This window comes from Bufo gargarizans, chromosome 2 (assembly GCF_014858855.1).
Source record: "Bufo gargarizans isolate SCDJY-AF-19 chromosome 2, ASM1485885v1, whole genome shotgun sequence".
Lineage (NCBI taxonomy): Eukaryota > Metazoa > Chordata > Amphibia > Anura > Bufonidae > Bufo > Bufo gargarizans.
This window is the reverse complement of record NC_058081.1, coordinates 546364814-546380739: the sequence shown is the minus strand read 5'-3', so window position 1 is coordinate 546380739 and position 15926 is coordinate 546364814. Positions and strand designations below refer to the sequence as shown.

Sequence of the window (15926 nt, the reverse complement as noted above, 5' to 3'; positions counted from 1 at the left end):
CCTAGAGTGCCCCCAGTAATAATAACACCCTATATTGTGCTCCAGGCAATAATCCCTGTATAGTGTCCCCATAAATAATAGAATTGCCCCTACAGTGCCTCCCCAAAAGCAACGCCCCCCCACTCTGCCCCCATATAGTAATTTCCCACACACTGCCCCATATAGTAATTTGCCCCACACTGCCCCCACACAGTAATTCCCCCCACACAGTAATTCCCCCCACACTGCCCCATATAGTAATTTCCCCCACACATAGTAGTTTCCCCCACACTGCCCCATATAGTAATTTCCCCCACTCTGCCCCATATAGCAATTTACCCCACAGTTCCCCCACACAGTAATTTCCCCCACACTGCCCCATATAGTACATTTCCCCCACACAGTAGTTTCCCCCACTCTCCCCCATATAGTAATTTCCCCCACACTGCCCCATATAGTAATTTTCCCCACACTGCCCCAATCTAGTAATTTGCCCCACACTGCCCCCACACAGTAATTTCCCCCACACTGCCCCATACAGTAATTCCCCCCACATAGTAATTTCCCCCACACTGCCCCATATAGTAATTTCCCCCACGCTGCCCCTAAACAGTAATTTCCCCCACACTGCCCCCATACAGTAATTTCCCCCACACTGCCCCTACTACCCTCATATAGTAATTTTCCCCACACAGTAGTTTCCTCCACACTACCCATATAGTAATTTGCCCCCCACATAGTAATCTCTCCCATAATTATTGCCCCCACATAGTAATCCCTCCCATAATAATTTGCCCCCACACAGTATCCCACAATAATATTTTCCCCCCACATGTCTTCCTGTATCCCCCAAAGTTGACACATAAAATAAAAAAAATAAAAAAAAATATGTCCAGGCACTTGCTCGCAGAGGAAGGCGCGCACACTTCACTGTGCTGCTGCATCCTGGCACAGGCGCGTGCGATGACGTCAGGCCTGAAGCCTATGGTGGTGATCGGTGGTGGGGCAGCCAGGGAACTATGCGCTCCCGTGCCCCGCTGCAGTATGTGGGCATTAGCGCTCCAGCAATGAGCACTTTAATCTGTATTGATGGAAGCGCTCATTGCTTCTGGGCCTGACACCCCCGTGAGAGCCGGCACCCGGGGTGGACCGCCCCCACCTCCCCGGGCACGCCACTGCACCGTGGACTATCAGATGATTTGAAGGGGTGGACGCTGTGGTCTCTTCATTATTTACATTGGTCCAGACATTGGTTTGTACTTTGGAATGTGCAGGGTGTTAAAGCGTTGTCTTATTCACTTGAATGGGACAAAGCTGCATTACCCTGCACTACTGCTACTAAAAGTATGGCATTTGGCATTTGGAACCAATATATGGACCAAAGTAAACAATAACGAGGCTGCAGTGTTTGTGCCACAGCCCCTTTAAACAGCTGAACCCCCACCCATCTAATATTGATGGCCTATCCTAAAAATAGACCATAAATGTTTTAAAGCAGGATGACCCCTTAAATTTAACTTATTTATATTGTTTTGTAGGAACCACATGGATGATAGAAATCTTGAGCCTTATTTGTAAAAATGCTGATTTTACCTGGTGTCGTGAAGTCCCAAATTTCATGAGAATCCCTTGGCTTGATGTCAGTGGGCTTGGAGAGAAATTGGTTGATGAATGTCAGTCCCCACGTTTTCTTGCATCTCATTTACCAATACAGTGTTTTCCAAAGTCTTTATCTTCTTCAAAGGCAAAGGTAAGGACCTCATTGATGGATTATAATATCTTTTAACCCCTTCTTTACTCAGCCATTTTTTATTTCTTTTACTGCCTTTCAAGAGCCATAACCTTTTTATTTTATCTGTTTGCATAGCCATATGAGGCCTTTTTTTTGCAGGACAAGTTCTGTTTGACACCATTGTATGTTATGTTTCTGTATTGGGAAGCTGGAATAAATTCTAAATGGTGTGGAACTGGAAAAAAGGCAATTAAGCCATTGTTTTATAGGTTTCATTTTTTACAGCGTTTACTCTGCAGTAAAAATTACATTTCCTTTATTTTGCGGGTCAGTGCCTTTACAGCAATACCAAATTTATGTAGTTCTATGTATTAATACATTAATTTTTTCTTTGCATTGCCATATTCTGACACCCATAGTTTTTTTATATTTTCATTTAGGCTACATGCACACGACCGTTGTGTTTTGCGGTCTGCAAATTGCGGATCCGCGTCCGTGTGCGTTCTACAATTTGCGGAACGGCACGGACAGCCTTTAATATAACTGCTTATTCTTGTCCGCAAAGCGGGGCCACGGAACGGAGCAACAGATGCGGACAGCCCACGGAGAGCTGTCCGCATCTTTTGCGGCCCCATTGATTTGAATAGGTCCGCATCCGAGCCGCCAAAACTGCAGCTCGGATGCGGATCAAAACAACGGCCGTGTGCATGAGGCCTTATGAAGATTGTTTTGCGGGACAATCTGTAGATTTTATTGCTACAATTTTTGGGTAGGCATGACTTTTCAATCACTTTTTATTCAGTTGGCAGTTGAGGCAACCAAAAATATGTGGGATATTGCTTGTATCAGTAAAACATTTCTGTTTTTATTGTATTCATAGATAATCTACATAGCTCGAAGCCCAAAAGATGTCCTTGTGTCTCTTTATCATTTTGCTAATATGTCATACCTTGTTAAAAAATCTAACAGTTTTGATGAATTCATGAAGGACTTCTTGCAGGGCAGAGGTATGTATCATGAGGTTAATATTCATTCTGTTTAGCACTATAATGTAACTCTGCAGTACATTAGGGTACTGGGACTCATGGTGTAATTGCTGCACATTCTCTGCAGCCGGATTGCTTGCGGAAAATCCACAGTACCAGCAAAGTGGTTGAGATTTTAAGAAATCTTACTAGTAAATAAACCTCCATCATAAACTGGTTTCTGCTGGTGGTTTTGAAACACACTTTATCCTACAGGCTTTACCGGCTGCTTTCAACCTTTGCAGTGCAGAGATTGAAAAAGGAAGAAAACCTGCAGAAGTTGTGCCGCTAAAAAAAAAATAACCCATGGATTTCTGTGACCTAAAATTCACCATGGAGTCATCCTGTCTGAAAGTGCCCTTATGGAAGAATTACCGTATTTTTCGCCCTATAAGAAGCACCTAGGTTTTAGAGGAGGACAATAAGAAAAAAATATTTTTCATTAGACCTCAGATCAGCAATAGTGTTGAGCGGCATGTCCCATATTCGAATTCGCGAATATTCGAAAGAATATTCGTAAAATATTCGCGAATATTCGAATTCGTTATTATTTCGCATATGCGATAATTCGAATTTTCGCATCGCATAATACATATTATGAGATGCAAAATTCGCATGTGCGCTAATGAAATCGCCTTACGAAGATTCGCAACTCAATTCAATCACTAATGTAAGAATGCAAAGCCCTTTGCCTCTGTTCTGGGACAAGTGCCGATATTCGCCTGTGCGCTAATAAAATCGCCTTACAAAGATTTGCGCCTCAATCACTTTCTAGGCAATGTGAGTAAGATCTGAGCTTTTGGACTTTTGGGAATCAATCGAGAAACAGTGGGGGGTGATGACAGTAGTTGACAGAGTACAGATCAATGTAATCTGTAAGGTGGAAACTAAAATAAAAAATACGAATATTCGTAAATCGAATTTTACGAAGTTCGAAATATTCGCGAATATGGTGCTATACTATATGAATGCACATGCACAGGCCTTTGCCTCTGTTCTGGGGACAAGTGTAGATATTCGCATGTGCGCTAATAAAATCGCCTTACGAAGATTCGCAACTCAATTCACTAATGTATGAATGCAAAGCCCTTTGCCTCTGTTCTGGGACAAGTGCCGATATTCGCATGTGCGCTAATAAAATCGCCTTACGAAGATTCGCGCCTCAATCACTTTCTAGGCAATGTGAGTAAGATCTGAGCTTTTGGACCTTTGGGAAACAATCAATTATATGTGTACTGTAATTTTGTGAAAAAAAAAAAAAAAAATGAATATTCGTTTTTAAGAATATATAGCACTATATTCGAAATATTCGCGAAATCGCGAAGTTGCGATATTCGCGAAAAAAATTCAGTCCCCAGCCATGTGTACTCAGCCCCCAGCCATGTGTGAGCAGCTTTAATTCAGCCTCAGATCACAAAATAAAAAACCCACTTACCTCTCCTGCTCCTGGATGCCACCGCTACTCACATCGCGATCCTCTTCCTCCTGCTGTCGACTGTGCTGTGAACTGGTACGCACAGCGTGAGGTCACAGAGCGCCTTCATGCTGTGCGCATCCTTCACAGCCGACAGCCGAGGACCAGGAAGCGGTGAGTACAGAGCCTTCACCTCTTCCTGGTCCTCCGGTACTCATTAGTATCCGCCCCATAAGACGCAGGGGCATTTTCCCCGACTTTGGGGGGGTGTCTTATGGGGAAAAAAATACACGTATGTGTATATTTCAATTGCTTTCTTTAATATCATTTTAATTTGATGTTATCATTTTTCTAGTAGGCACAGGATTTTGTTTTACTGCCTGTGTTATGATTAAGTTTAGCGTCCAGTAGAAATACTACATAATCCCTGTTACGGGGTTCTTTAGGCAGTATATATTGATGAACTGTCCTCAGAAAAGGTCATCAATAAACATTAATAAGGAAGGTGCACTACTGTGGATGAAAACAAACAAGTCTGACTAAACCCTCAAACTGGTGTTAAAATTGAGAATTTAGCCAATATATCCTTATATGAAGGACATATCTGATCCCGAGCACCGCGCCAAGGTATCTCAAGTAGCTCGGGACCTAACGCTAACCTACCTGTGCCGTATGGGCAATACCAGGAGCGTAAGGTCCGACTCACAGCAAACTCACAGTTACCTCCAGCATGCAGCCATGCTTGCAATGGGAGGAGGGAGGAGGCTTTGTGTCCTACCCAAGACTGACTGATAAGGCCCAGGCCTCACAGGTGCACCTAAATGTTGCCTGTGGATGAAAATCAGGCACATTTAAATATAGTTTATATACCTCCAAACATATCTATATAAAAACTACAAAAAATGGCGTGGTGTCAAAAGGCAGGAAGTGCTAAACCCCATTTTTTTAAGTTTGTATATAGATATGTTTGGAGGTATATAAACTCCATTAGCGTTAGGTCGCGAGCTACTTGAGATACCTTGGCGCGGTGCTCGGGCTCAGATATGTCCTTCATATAAGGATATATTGGCTAAATTCTCAATTTTAACACCAGTTTGAAGGTTTAGTCAGACTTGTTTGTTTGCATCCACAGTAGTGCACCTTCCTTATTAATGTTTATTTCATATAGCTATTTACATCCACAAATTTTTCTATCTTGTGTAGGATGTCTTTTTGTGGTACTTGTGGTCCGCTGAGGGCATCCTCCACTGTATGCTGGGGATCGCCATTACCAATGGACCACAAGTGCAGGATCTGCTCCCCTGGGTATAGATGCACAACTGCATATGGGGTTGTGCACTTCCTGCCTTGTGACACCACGCCATTTTTTGTAGGTCATCAATATCTGATCGGCGGGGGTCTGACACCCGACACTCCTGCCGATCAGCTGCATGAAGAGAAGGCGACTCTCCATGCAAGCTCTACTTCCTCTTTATTACACTGCATGTTGTCTCCCTTGCAGTATTGGTGCAGTGCAATGACGAGTACTCGCTCCATTTAAGTGAAGTACTTGTAATTACTCTGCACTTCCTAGAAGATGGGCTAGTATAATGAACAGGAGGAAGTAGCGGTCGCATGGAGCGCCGCTTCCTCTTCTGACAGATGATCAGCGCAGGTGCCAGATTTCTGACCCCTGCCAATCAGATATTGATGACCTATCCTGAGGATAGGTCATCAATATATACTGCCTGCACAAACCCTTTAAAATACATACTATTTTGGGACTTAAAGGTGCTATTCCATTTTCACATATATGGCAGGGAAAGTCATAAATATCCGATTCTTGGAATCACATCTGCCTTGAGAATGAAACCTTGTTTCGCAGCTGTGGAGGGAGAGGTGGCGTGCAGTTTTGAAAATAGCTGGGCTCTCTTAGGCCCCTTTCACACGGGTGAGAATTCTGCACGGGTGCAATGTGTGAGGTGAACGCATTGCACCCACACTGAATCTGGACCCATTCACTTCAAAGGGGGCTGTTCACATGAGCAGTGATTTTCACGCATCACTTGTGTGTTGCGTGAAAATCGCAGCAAGCTCTATATTGTGCGTTTTTCACGCAATGCTGGCCCCATAGAAGTGAATAGGAGACGATCGGGATGGGGACCCGATCTTTATTATTTTCCCTTATAACATGGTTATAAGGGAAAATAATAGCATTCTTAATACAGAATGCTTAGTAAAATGTCCATTGAGGGGTTAAAAATAATAAACAAATTTAACTCACCCCATCCATTTGGTCGCGTAGCGGATCTCCTCTTCTTTCTACAGGACTTGGTTAAAGGTCCTGTGGTGACGTCACTGCGCTCATCACATGGTTCATCACATGGTCCATCACCATGACGATGGACCATGTGATGAGCACAGTAATGTCACCACAGGTCCTTTTCATCAAAAAAGAAAGAAGACATGCCAGGCTGAGCGTTCAAGTGGATTAAGGTGCGTTTATTAATTGTTTTTTATTTTTTAACCCCTCCATCACTATTTTACTAAGCATTCTGTATTAAGAATGCTATTATTTTCCCTTATAACCATGTTATAAGGTAAAATAATAAAGATCGGGTCCCCATCCCGATTGTCTCCTATTCACTTCTATGGGGCCAGCATTGCGTGAAAAATGCACAATATAAAGCTTGCTGCGATTTTCACGCAACGCACAAGTGAAGCGTGAAAATCACTGCTCATGTACATAGCCCCATTGAAGTGAATGGGTCCGGATTCAGTGCGGGTGCAATGCTTTCAGGTCACGCATTGCACCCGCACGGAATTCTCGCCCATGTGAAAGGGGCCTTACTCTACTTTTTTTAGAACTCCCATAGTAAATGGAGAGAAGCATATAATCGTCCACCTCTCCATTCACAGAGGTCGTGAGATGGGGCACTGTTCTTGAGATTGATGCACATAAATGTTGAAATGAAAATAACCCTTTATTGACCAGAATAATGTTTAAATGTTTAAATGTACTGGTGTAACGCTGTAAATGTTTCAAAATGTTGCTCAATTTATTGAAAGGGGTTGTCCAAGTTATATTTATTGATGACCTATCCTCAGGATAGGTAATCAATATCAGATCGGTGGGGGTCCGACACCCGGCACCCCCTCCGATCAGCTGTTTGAAGAGAAGGCGTGCGCGGTGTCAGCGCTGCCTCCTCTCCACTGTTTACCCTTCTAGCCGTTGCATCTGCAGTGGTGAGCTGGTGTAATTACACCCAAGCCTTCCTATTGAAATGAATGGGACGAGGATAGGTCATCAATAAATATAACTTGGACAACCCCTTTAACTGATTTTTTGTTTCTTTTTTGTGCTTTCATTTTTTCCCCAATAGCAGTTGCTTTTCTTTTTAGCAATATTTGCCTTTTGTGTGTGAAAAAAGTAAAAAAATAATTTTCAAATTAATTCTCAATGTCCTGTGCAGCTGTTTGGACCCTTCTGGGGTTCATTAAAGGGAACCTGTCACCAAGAAAATGCATATTAAACCACCAGCAGTACCTTATTTCAGCCTGTAGCATGATTATAAAAGTCTCTGTGTCTTTTCTGTGCAATGCAGCAAAAGTAAAAAAAAAATGACTTTTATTCAAGGGGCCATGCTATGTAAACAATTGTCTTGAAATCAAGGGGGCAGCGGCTTTCTCACCTGTAGTCAAGCGTGCCCCGCCGCCTTTACCTCCCCATAGCGTTTTATTGATAGGATTTCCTTCACCACTGGACGCTTGAATGTAGTCTTGCGCGTGCGCTGTGTCCCTGCAATACCGGCGCAGGCGAACTGTTCCATTCTGCTATGAGGTATTGTTCAAAAGCTTAATGCTCTGGAACTCGCACACGAGAGCCCGCGCATGAGCGAGACTGCATTCAAGCAACCGGCAGTGAAGAAATTGGGCATCCTATCAATCAAACGCTATGGGGAGATAAAGGGGGCGGGGCGCGCGCTTGACTTCAGGCGAGAAAGTCGCTGCCCCCTTGACTTTTAGACTATCGTTTACATAGCGTGGCCCGTTGAATAATTTTTTTTTTACAGACTTTTGCCGCATTGCACAGAAAAGACAGACACCTTTATAATCATACTACAGGCTGCAATAAGGTACTGCTGGCGGTTTAATATGCATTTTCTAGGTGATAGGTTGACTTTAAGGCAGGCATCTCAAACTGCGGCCCTCCAGCTGTTGCAAAACTACAACTCCCACAATGCCCTGCTGTAGGCTGATACCTGTAGGCTGTCTGGGCATGCTGGGAGTTTTAGTTTTGCAACAGCTGGAGGGCCGCAGTTTGAGATCCCTGCTTTAAGGGGATAACTCTGTACATACATTTGTATGCATATACAACATTCTCTAGTTATACTGTACCAATTTTGGTTTATAAAATCTACTAGAAAAAAAATATTTGATTCTTTCTTTTTTGTCCAATTCATTTCACTGAACTAATGTATGTTTCCTACATAATTCCCCTTCAGTGCCATTTGGCTCCTGGTTTGATCACATAAAGGGCTGGATGAAGATGAAAGACAACAAAAACTTCTTGTTTGTTACATATGAAGACCTAAGTCAGGTAAATGAAAACATTTATCCTAAAAAATCCATTTACTTTTTTTTTAACCTCTTGAAATAAATTGTCTGGTTTATAAAAGAAAAAAATAACATTTCATGCTTTTAAAGAAATTTTCCTGGAGTACAATATTAATAACCTACCCTCACAATAGGTCATCAATACATCACTGGTGGGAGTCCAACACCCGGAACCCCCAAGCTGTTTGAAAAGGTAGCGACACTTCGATGAGCACTGCAGCCTCTTCCTAGGCCAGTGACATTGTGTTCTTTGGTCACATGGCCCATGTGAAGCTCAGTCCAATTCAAGTGAATGGGCCTAGGCTGCACTGGGAACAGGGCTGGTGTTAGGGGGGCAAACAGCGCAATTACCTAGGGCCCCCATCCAGGGGCGTAGCGTGGGGGGACCAGGGGGGCCGTTGCCCCGGGCACCAAATTGTAGGGGGCGCCAGGCAGAAGGCAGTAAAATGAGGGTGATGGAAGCCTATGGCTCCCATCCCCTCTGATCCGCCTGGCCTGAAGCTTTAAGAAGCAGCAGAGCGGCGCAGAAGTCCAGGAGATCGGGATTATATCACCGAGACCTCCTGTGCCGGGTCTCGCGAGATGACGCGGCGCAGGAGGGCAGTGTGATGTGTTACTGACCGCCTGCGTCGGGACACCCAAGCAAAGACTACAAGAAGTGATGAAGAGAGGTGAGTATTATAATTTTTTTTTTTTTTTATGTAAGTACTGGGGGCCATACTGGGAGGCCAGTATATTTAGAAAGAATGGGCACCATTTTATATTATACAGAGTGGCCATGATATATTATACAGGGGGCCATTATATATTATAGTTATACAGTGGGGCCATAATATATAATTATACAAGGGGGCCATCATATATTATACATAGGGGCCATTATATATTATAATTATACAGAGAGACCATTAATAATGGGCCCTCTATCTCTGTATAATTCTAATATGTAATGGCCCCCCTGTATAACTATAATTTATAGTGGGGCCATAATATATAATAATTTTACAGGGGGGGGGCATAATATATAATAATTATACAGGTGGGGCCATTATATATTAGAATTATACAATATATTATATATAATGGCCTTCTGTATAATGGCCCCCTTGTATAATGATTATATATTAAGGCCCCTCTGTATAACTATAATATATAATGCCCCCCCGTATATTATATATAGTGACCCCTCTGTAATATTAGGATATATAATGGCCCCCTCTGTATTATTGTTATACAGGTCCTTCTCCAAAAATTAGCATATTGTGATAAAGTTCATTATTTTCTGTAATGTACTGATAAACATTAGACTTTCATATATTTTAGATTCATTACACACCAACTGAAGTAGTTCAAGCCTTTTATTGTTTTAATATTGATGATTTTGGCATACAGCTCATGAAAACCCAAAATTCCTATCTAAAAAAATTAGCATATCATGAAAAGGTTCTCTAAACGAGCTATTAACCTAATCATCTGAATCAACTAATTAACTCTAAACACCTGCAAAAGATTCCTGAGGCTTTTAAAAACTCCCAGCCTGGTTCATTACTCAAAACCGCAATCATGGGTAAGACTGCCGACCTGACTGCTGTCCAGAAGGCCATCATTGACACCCTCAAGCAAGAGGGTAAGACACAGAAAGAAATTTCTGAACGAATAGGCTGTTCCCAGAGTGCTGTATCAAGGCACCTCAGTGGGAAGTCTGTGGGAAGGAAAAAGTGTGGCAGAAAACGCTGCACAACGAGAAGAGGTGACCGGACCCTGAGGAAGATTGTGGAGAAGGACCGATTCCAGGGGGACCTGCGGAAGCAGTGGACTGAGTCTGGAGTAGAAACATCCAGAGCCACCGTGTATAGGCGTGTGCAGGAAATGGGCTACAGGTGCCGCATTCCCCAGGTCAAGCCACTTTTGAACCAGAAACAGCGGCAGAAGCGCCTGACCTGGGCTACAGAGAAGCAGCACTGGACTGTTGCATGTCATTCGGAAATCAAGGTGCCAGAGTCTGGAGGAAGACTGGGGAGAGGGAAATGCCAAAATGCCTGAAGTCCAGTGTCAAGTACCCACAGTCAGTGATGGTCTGGGGTGCCATGTCAGCTGCTGGTGTTGGTCCACTGTGTTTTATCAAGGGCAGGGTCAATGCAGCTAGCTATCAGGAGATTTTGGAGCACTTCATGCTTCCATCTGCTGAAAAGCTTTATGGAGATGAAGATTTCATTTTTCAGCACGACCTGGCACCTGCTCACAGTGCCAAAACCACTGGTAAATGGTTTACTGACCATGGTATTACTGTGCTCAATTGGCCTGCCAACTCTCCTGACCTGAACCCCATAGAGAATCTGTGGGATATTGGGAAGAGAAAGTTGAGAGACGCAAGACCCAACACTCTGGATGAGCTTAAGGCCGCTATCGAAGCATCCTGGGCCTCCATAACACCTCAGCAGTGCCACAGGCTGATTGCCTCCATGCCACGCCGCATTGAAGCAGTCATTTCTGCAAAAGGATTCCCGACCAAGTATTGAGTGCATAACTGAACATAATTATTTGAAGGTTGACTTTTTATGTATTAAAAACACTTTTCTTTTATTGGTCGGATGAAATATGCTAATTTTTTTAGATAGGAAATTTGGGTTTTCATGAGCTGTATGCCAAAATCATCAATATTAAAACAATAAAAGGCTTGAACTACTTCAGTTGGTGTGTAATGAATCTAAAATATATGAAAGTCTAATGTTTATCAGTACATTACAGAAAATAATGAACTTTATCACAATATGCAAATTTTTTTAGAAGGACCTGTATATATAATGGCCCCTCTGTAATATTATGATATATAATGGACCCTTTGTATAATTACTATATATAATGACCCCCCTGTATTATTATAATATATAATGGCCCCCTCTGTATTATTAGGATATATAATGGCCCATTATATATCCTAATATTACAGAGGGGCCATTATATATCCTAATAATACAGAGGGGGCATTATATATAATAATAACTAATAATAATAAAACTCTGCATAGATGAGACGCGGCTAAAAGAAGGTGTCATGGCGGTCTTATCTCCGAATGAAGACGCTGAGGAAAGTCTACATCACAGGAGATGTCACTGGATGGATGAGGTATGTGGTGCTGTATTCTCCTGTATATTTTGTAGTGATGTATGTAATGTCCAAACACATATTTGTTATACGGTAGGGTTGGGGGGTGGATTGAGAATTTGGCCCACCCTGCCGCATCCTGGCCCCAGACTTCAGGTCACACTGTGCATGTTATGAATTCTGGAGCCTCACACCCATCTACTACATCATCTGTACTTAGAGAGTTACCACCATGTTATCTGTGGTGTTATATAGGACTACTACATTATCTGTAAAAGGGGCGTGTCCACAGGTTGGGAGGGGGGGCGCGCAATACATGGCTCGCCCCAGGTGCTGGCAACCCACGCTATGCCACTGCCCCCATCCTTAAATGGGCCCCCCTTCTGAGCTGCCCAGACAGATGTGGAAGAGAGCTGGTGGCTGCACCTGAGAAGAGCACAGACAGCACAGCAAGGAGCGCTGGTCCCTGGTCTCCCGGCTCCACAGCAGTCAGACAGACCTTGGCAGCGCCCCCCTTTCTCTCTCTCCCATGGAGGCCCTGCACTGTGAATATAGTAGCCTCCTCTGCTCCAGGGGTTTAATGGTAAGTTTAGAATGTCACCCTCTTATGACCGGACAAATTTGCTGCCGGCCCCTCTCTCCTCTCTATGCTGCAATATATGACAAGGGCTGCTTGTTGGCAGACATAACCTTATAGGTGCAGTTGAACAGTCCAGACCCAGGACTAACAGGAGGGGAGACAACCTGTAGAGAATGTACAGGACCTGTCCTCTGCACCCACTTCCCCCGACTGTAGCTGTTTTTTTTTCTTCTATTTGCTGCCTGGAACACAGTTGTCTAAATATAATGTGATCTATTTCATATCTATCTATCTCATATCTATGTATCTATCTATCTATCTATCTATCTATCCATCTCCTATCTATCTTCTATCTATTATTGTCACAGTAGGGAGTGGGGGAAACTCCCCACTGTACAATGTCGCCAATTACTAGGCTATAGGCAGGGAAAAGAGAGCTGGTCTCCTCTTAAAGCTTCCCTCAAATAGCCCTAGTCTTCTGGCTGTATGAGCCGCCTTCAATGGTAAGGGAGCTCATACCCACGAACCTAGAAGTCTAGGAATCCCTGCATCGCCCTCAACATCGTGACAGGGCAGAGACCTCTTGTTCATCCATCACTACGGATGACAGGTGTCTCCTGAGGCCCAGTAGCTGACAGGGGGAAAGACAGAATGCAGCAACTGCATGGCAGGTAAGTACACAGTGTAACAACAGAACACTACAGGGAGTGCAGAATTATTAGGCAAGTTGTATTTTTGAGGATTAATTTTATTATTGAACAACAACCATGTTCTCAATGAACCCAAAAAACTCATTAATATCAAAGCTGAATATTTTTGGAAGTAGTTTTTAGTTTGTTTTTAGTTTTAGCTATTTTAGGGGGATATCTGTGTGTGCAGGTGACTATTACTGTGCATAATTATTAGGCAACTTAACAAAAAACAAATATATTCCCATTTCAATTATTTATTTTTACCAGTGAAACCAATATAACATCTCAACATTCACAAATATACATTTCTGACATTCAAAAACAAAACAAAAACAAATCAGTGACCAATATAGCCACCTTTCTTTGCAAGGACACTCAAAAGCCTGCCATCCATGGATTCTGTCAGTGTTTTGATCTGTTCACCATCAACATTGCGTGCAGCAGCAACCACAGCCTCCCAGACACTGTTCAGAGAGGTGTACTGTTTTCCCTCCTTGTAAATCTCACATTTGATGATGGACCACAGGTTCTCAATGGGGTTCAGATCAGGTGAACAAGGAGGCCATGTCATTAGATTTTCTTCTTTTATACCCTTTCTTGCCAGCCACGCTGTGGAGTACTTGGATGCGTGTGATAGAGCATTGTCCTGCATGAAAATCATGTTTTTCTTACCTTGCAGACTTCTTCCTGTACCACTGCTTGAAGAAGGTGTCTTCCAGAAACTGGCAGTAGGACTGGGAGTTGAGCTTGACTCCATCCTCAACCCAAAAAGGCCCCACAAGCTCATCTTTGATGATACCAGCCCAAACCAGTACTCCACCTCCACCTTGCTGGCGTCTGAGTCGGACTGGAGCTCTCTGCCCTTTACCAATCCAGCCATCTGGCCCATCAAGACTCACTCTCATTTCATCAGTCCATAAAACCTTAGAAAAATCAGTCTTGAGATATTTCTTGGCCCAGTCTTGAAGTTTCAGCTTGTGTGTCTTGTTCAGTGGTGGTCGTCTTTCAGCCTTTCTTACCTTGGCCATGTCTCTGAGTATTGCACACCTTGTGCTTTTGGGCACTCCAGTGATGTTGCAGCTCTGAAATATGGCCAAACTGGTGGCAAGTGGCATCTTGGCAGCTGCACGCTTGACTTTTCTCAGTTCATGGGCAGTTATTTTGCGCCTTGGTTTTTCCACACGCTTCTTGCGACCCTGTTGACTATTTTGAATGAAACGCTTGATTGTTCGATGATCACGCTTCAGAAGCTTTGCAATTTTAAGAGTGCTGCATCCCTCTGCAAGATATCTCACTATTTTTGACTTTTCTGAGCCTGTCAAGTCCTTCTTTTGACCCATTTTGCCAAAGGAAAGGATAATAATTATGCACACCTGATATAGGGTGTTGATGTCATTAGACCACACCCCTTCTCATTACAGAGATTCACATCACCTAATATGCTTAATTGGTAGTAGGCTTTTGAGCCTATACAGCTTGGAGTAAGACAACATGCATAAAGAGGATGATGTGGTCAAAATACTCATTTGCCTAATAATTCTGCACGTAGTGTAGAAACAACCAACAATTACCTGCCACAGCAGAGATGGAAAGACGACACCAACATCTACCCGGACCTCCATGCGAACACCGGATGCACGGAAGCTCCAGGCAGGACAGCACACTGTCTTGTAGAGTAGTTCCCCCTCTGGGGAACCAACCCCCTTCCGGAGGACACACACACAAAAGGGGAAAACGTCAAACGTCCATGCAGGCCAGTACACAACTACATGAAACAAACACCCAGACGTATAACAAACCTCTAACTCAAACCCCCACCATAAACTACACACCAGGAGGGGGAAGGAAGACAAGGAGGAAACACACAGTATGACATTGCAGATGACATTGCTGAGAACATTGATGTCCAACTTGGATGGATGGCCCTCAGATCTCATCCATGCACAGAGCAAGCATCTCACATGCAAGGCAGACAAACCAACTGATCTCAGTCTCCAAGCCAAAGGATATAAAGAGACCTGAGACCACAACCAACTCACCACTTTGCTCCAAACCAGCCAGTGAATTAACCCCACACACCAGACAGGGAAGGGGAACAACTAAAAGGGAAATCGATCACACATGCATAAACAACACAGGCAACTGCATGAGTGGCAAATTTGTCACGGCACAAACAACATAGGCCGTGACACTGCCCCCCGCATGCAACCGCAACCCCATGTTGCCGAAGGCAGCAGCATGTGTGGCCACCATGTCACGGCGCCCACCACAGGCCGTGACAATTATCTATTTATCTATCTATCATCTATCTATCTCTTATCTATCATATACTGTATCTATCTATCTATCTTCTATCTATCTATCTATCTATCTCCTATCTATCTATCTATCTATCTATCTATCTATCTCCTATCTATCTATCTATCTATCTATCTGTCTATCTATCTATTCAATTCAATAAAGCTTTATTGGCACGTCCAAGTAAAACATTTAGCATTTCCAAAGAAAAGAAAGGGTGTGGATGTTGGGGTAAAGGGGCAGTATGGGGGTATAATAGTCCATGGTGTCTTCATCTTCCTCTCAGTTCGTGACAGGTAGATCTATCTATCTCATATCTATCTATCTGTCTATATATCTATCTAAAATTATGGAAGAAAGGCAGCATATAGAGAAACAAATGAATTTATTTATTCACCCAACACTCAATGCCATTGAGCATTTGGGTAAATAAAGAAATCCACTTTTTTTCATTTTTACTTGCATTTTTAATGTTTTTTTAATATTTCTTTCTATTCGTTATTAA

At 43.1% G+C, this 15926-nt stretch overlaps 1 protein-coding gene across 2 annotated transcripts in view; it reads left to right on the top strand.

Moving 5' to 3' along the window:
* LOC122926658 (sulfotransferase 2B1-like) overlaps nt 1-15926 on the top strand; it is a 69005-nt gene that overhangs the window by 21485 nt on the left and 31594 nt on the right. For both annotated transcript variants that reach the window (XM_044278101.1, XM_044278099.1), the window contains exons 3-5: nt 1518-1729; nt 2592-2718; nt 8635-8729. In XM_044278101.1, coding sequence (XP_044134036.1) covers nt 1518-1729; nt 2592-2718; nt 8635-8729 — 434 coding nt within the window. The remainder of the gene's footprint in view (nt 1-1517; nt 1730-2591; nt 2719-8634; nt 8730-15926) is intronic.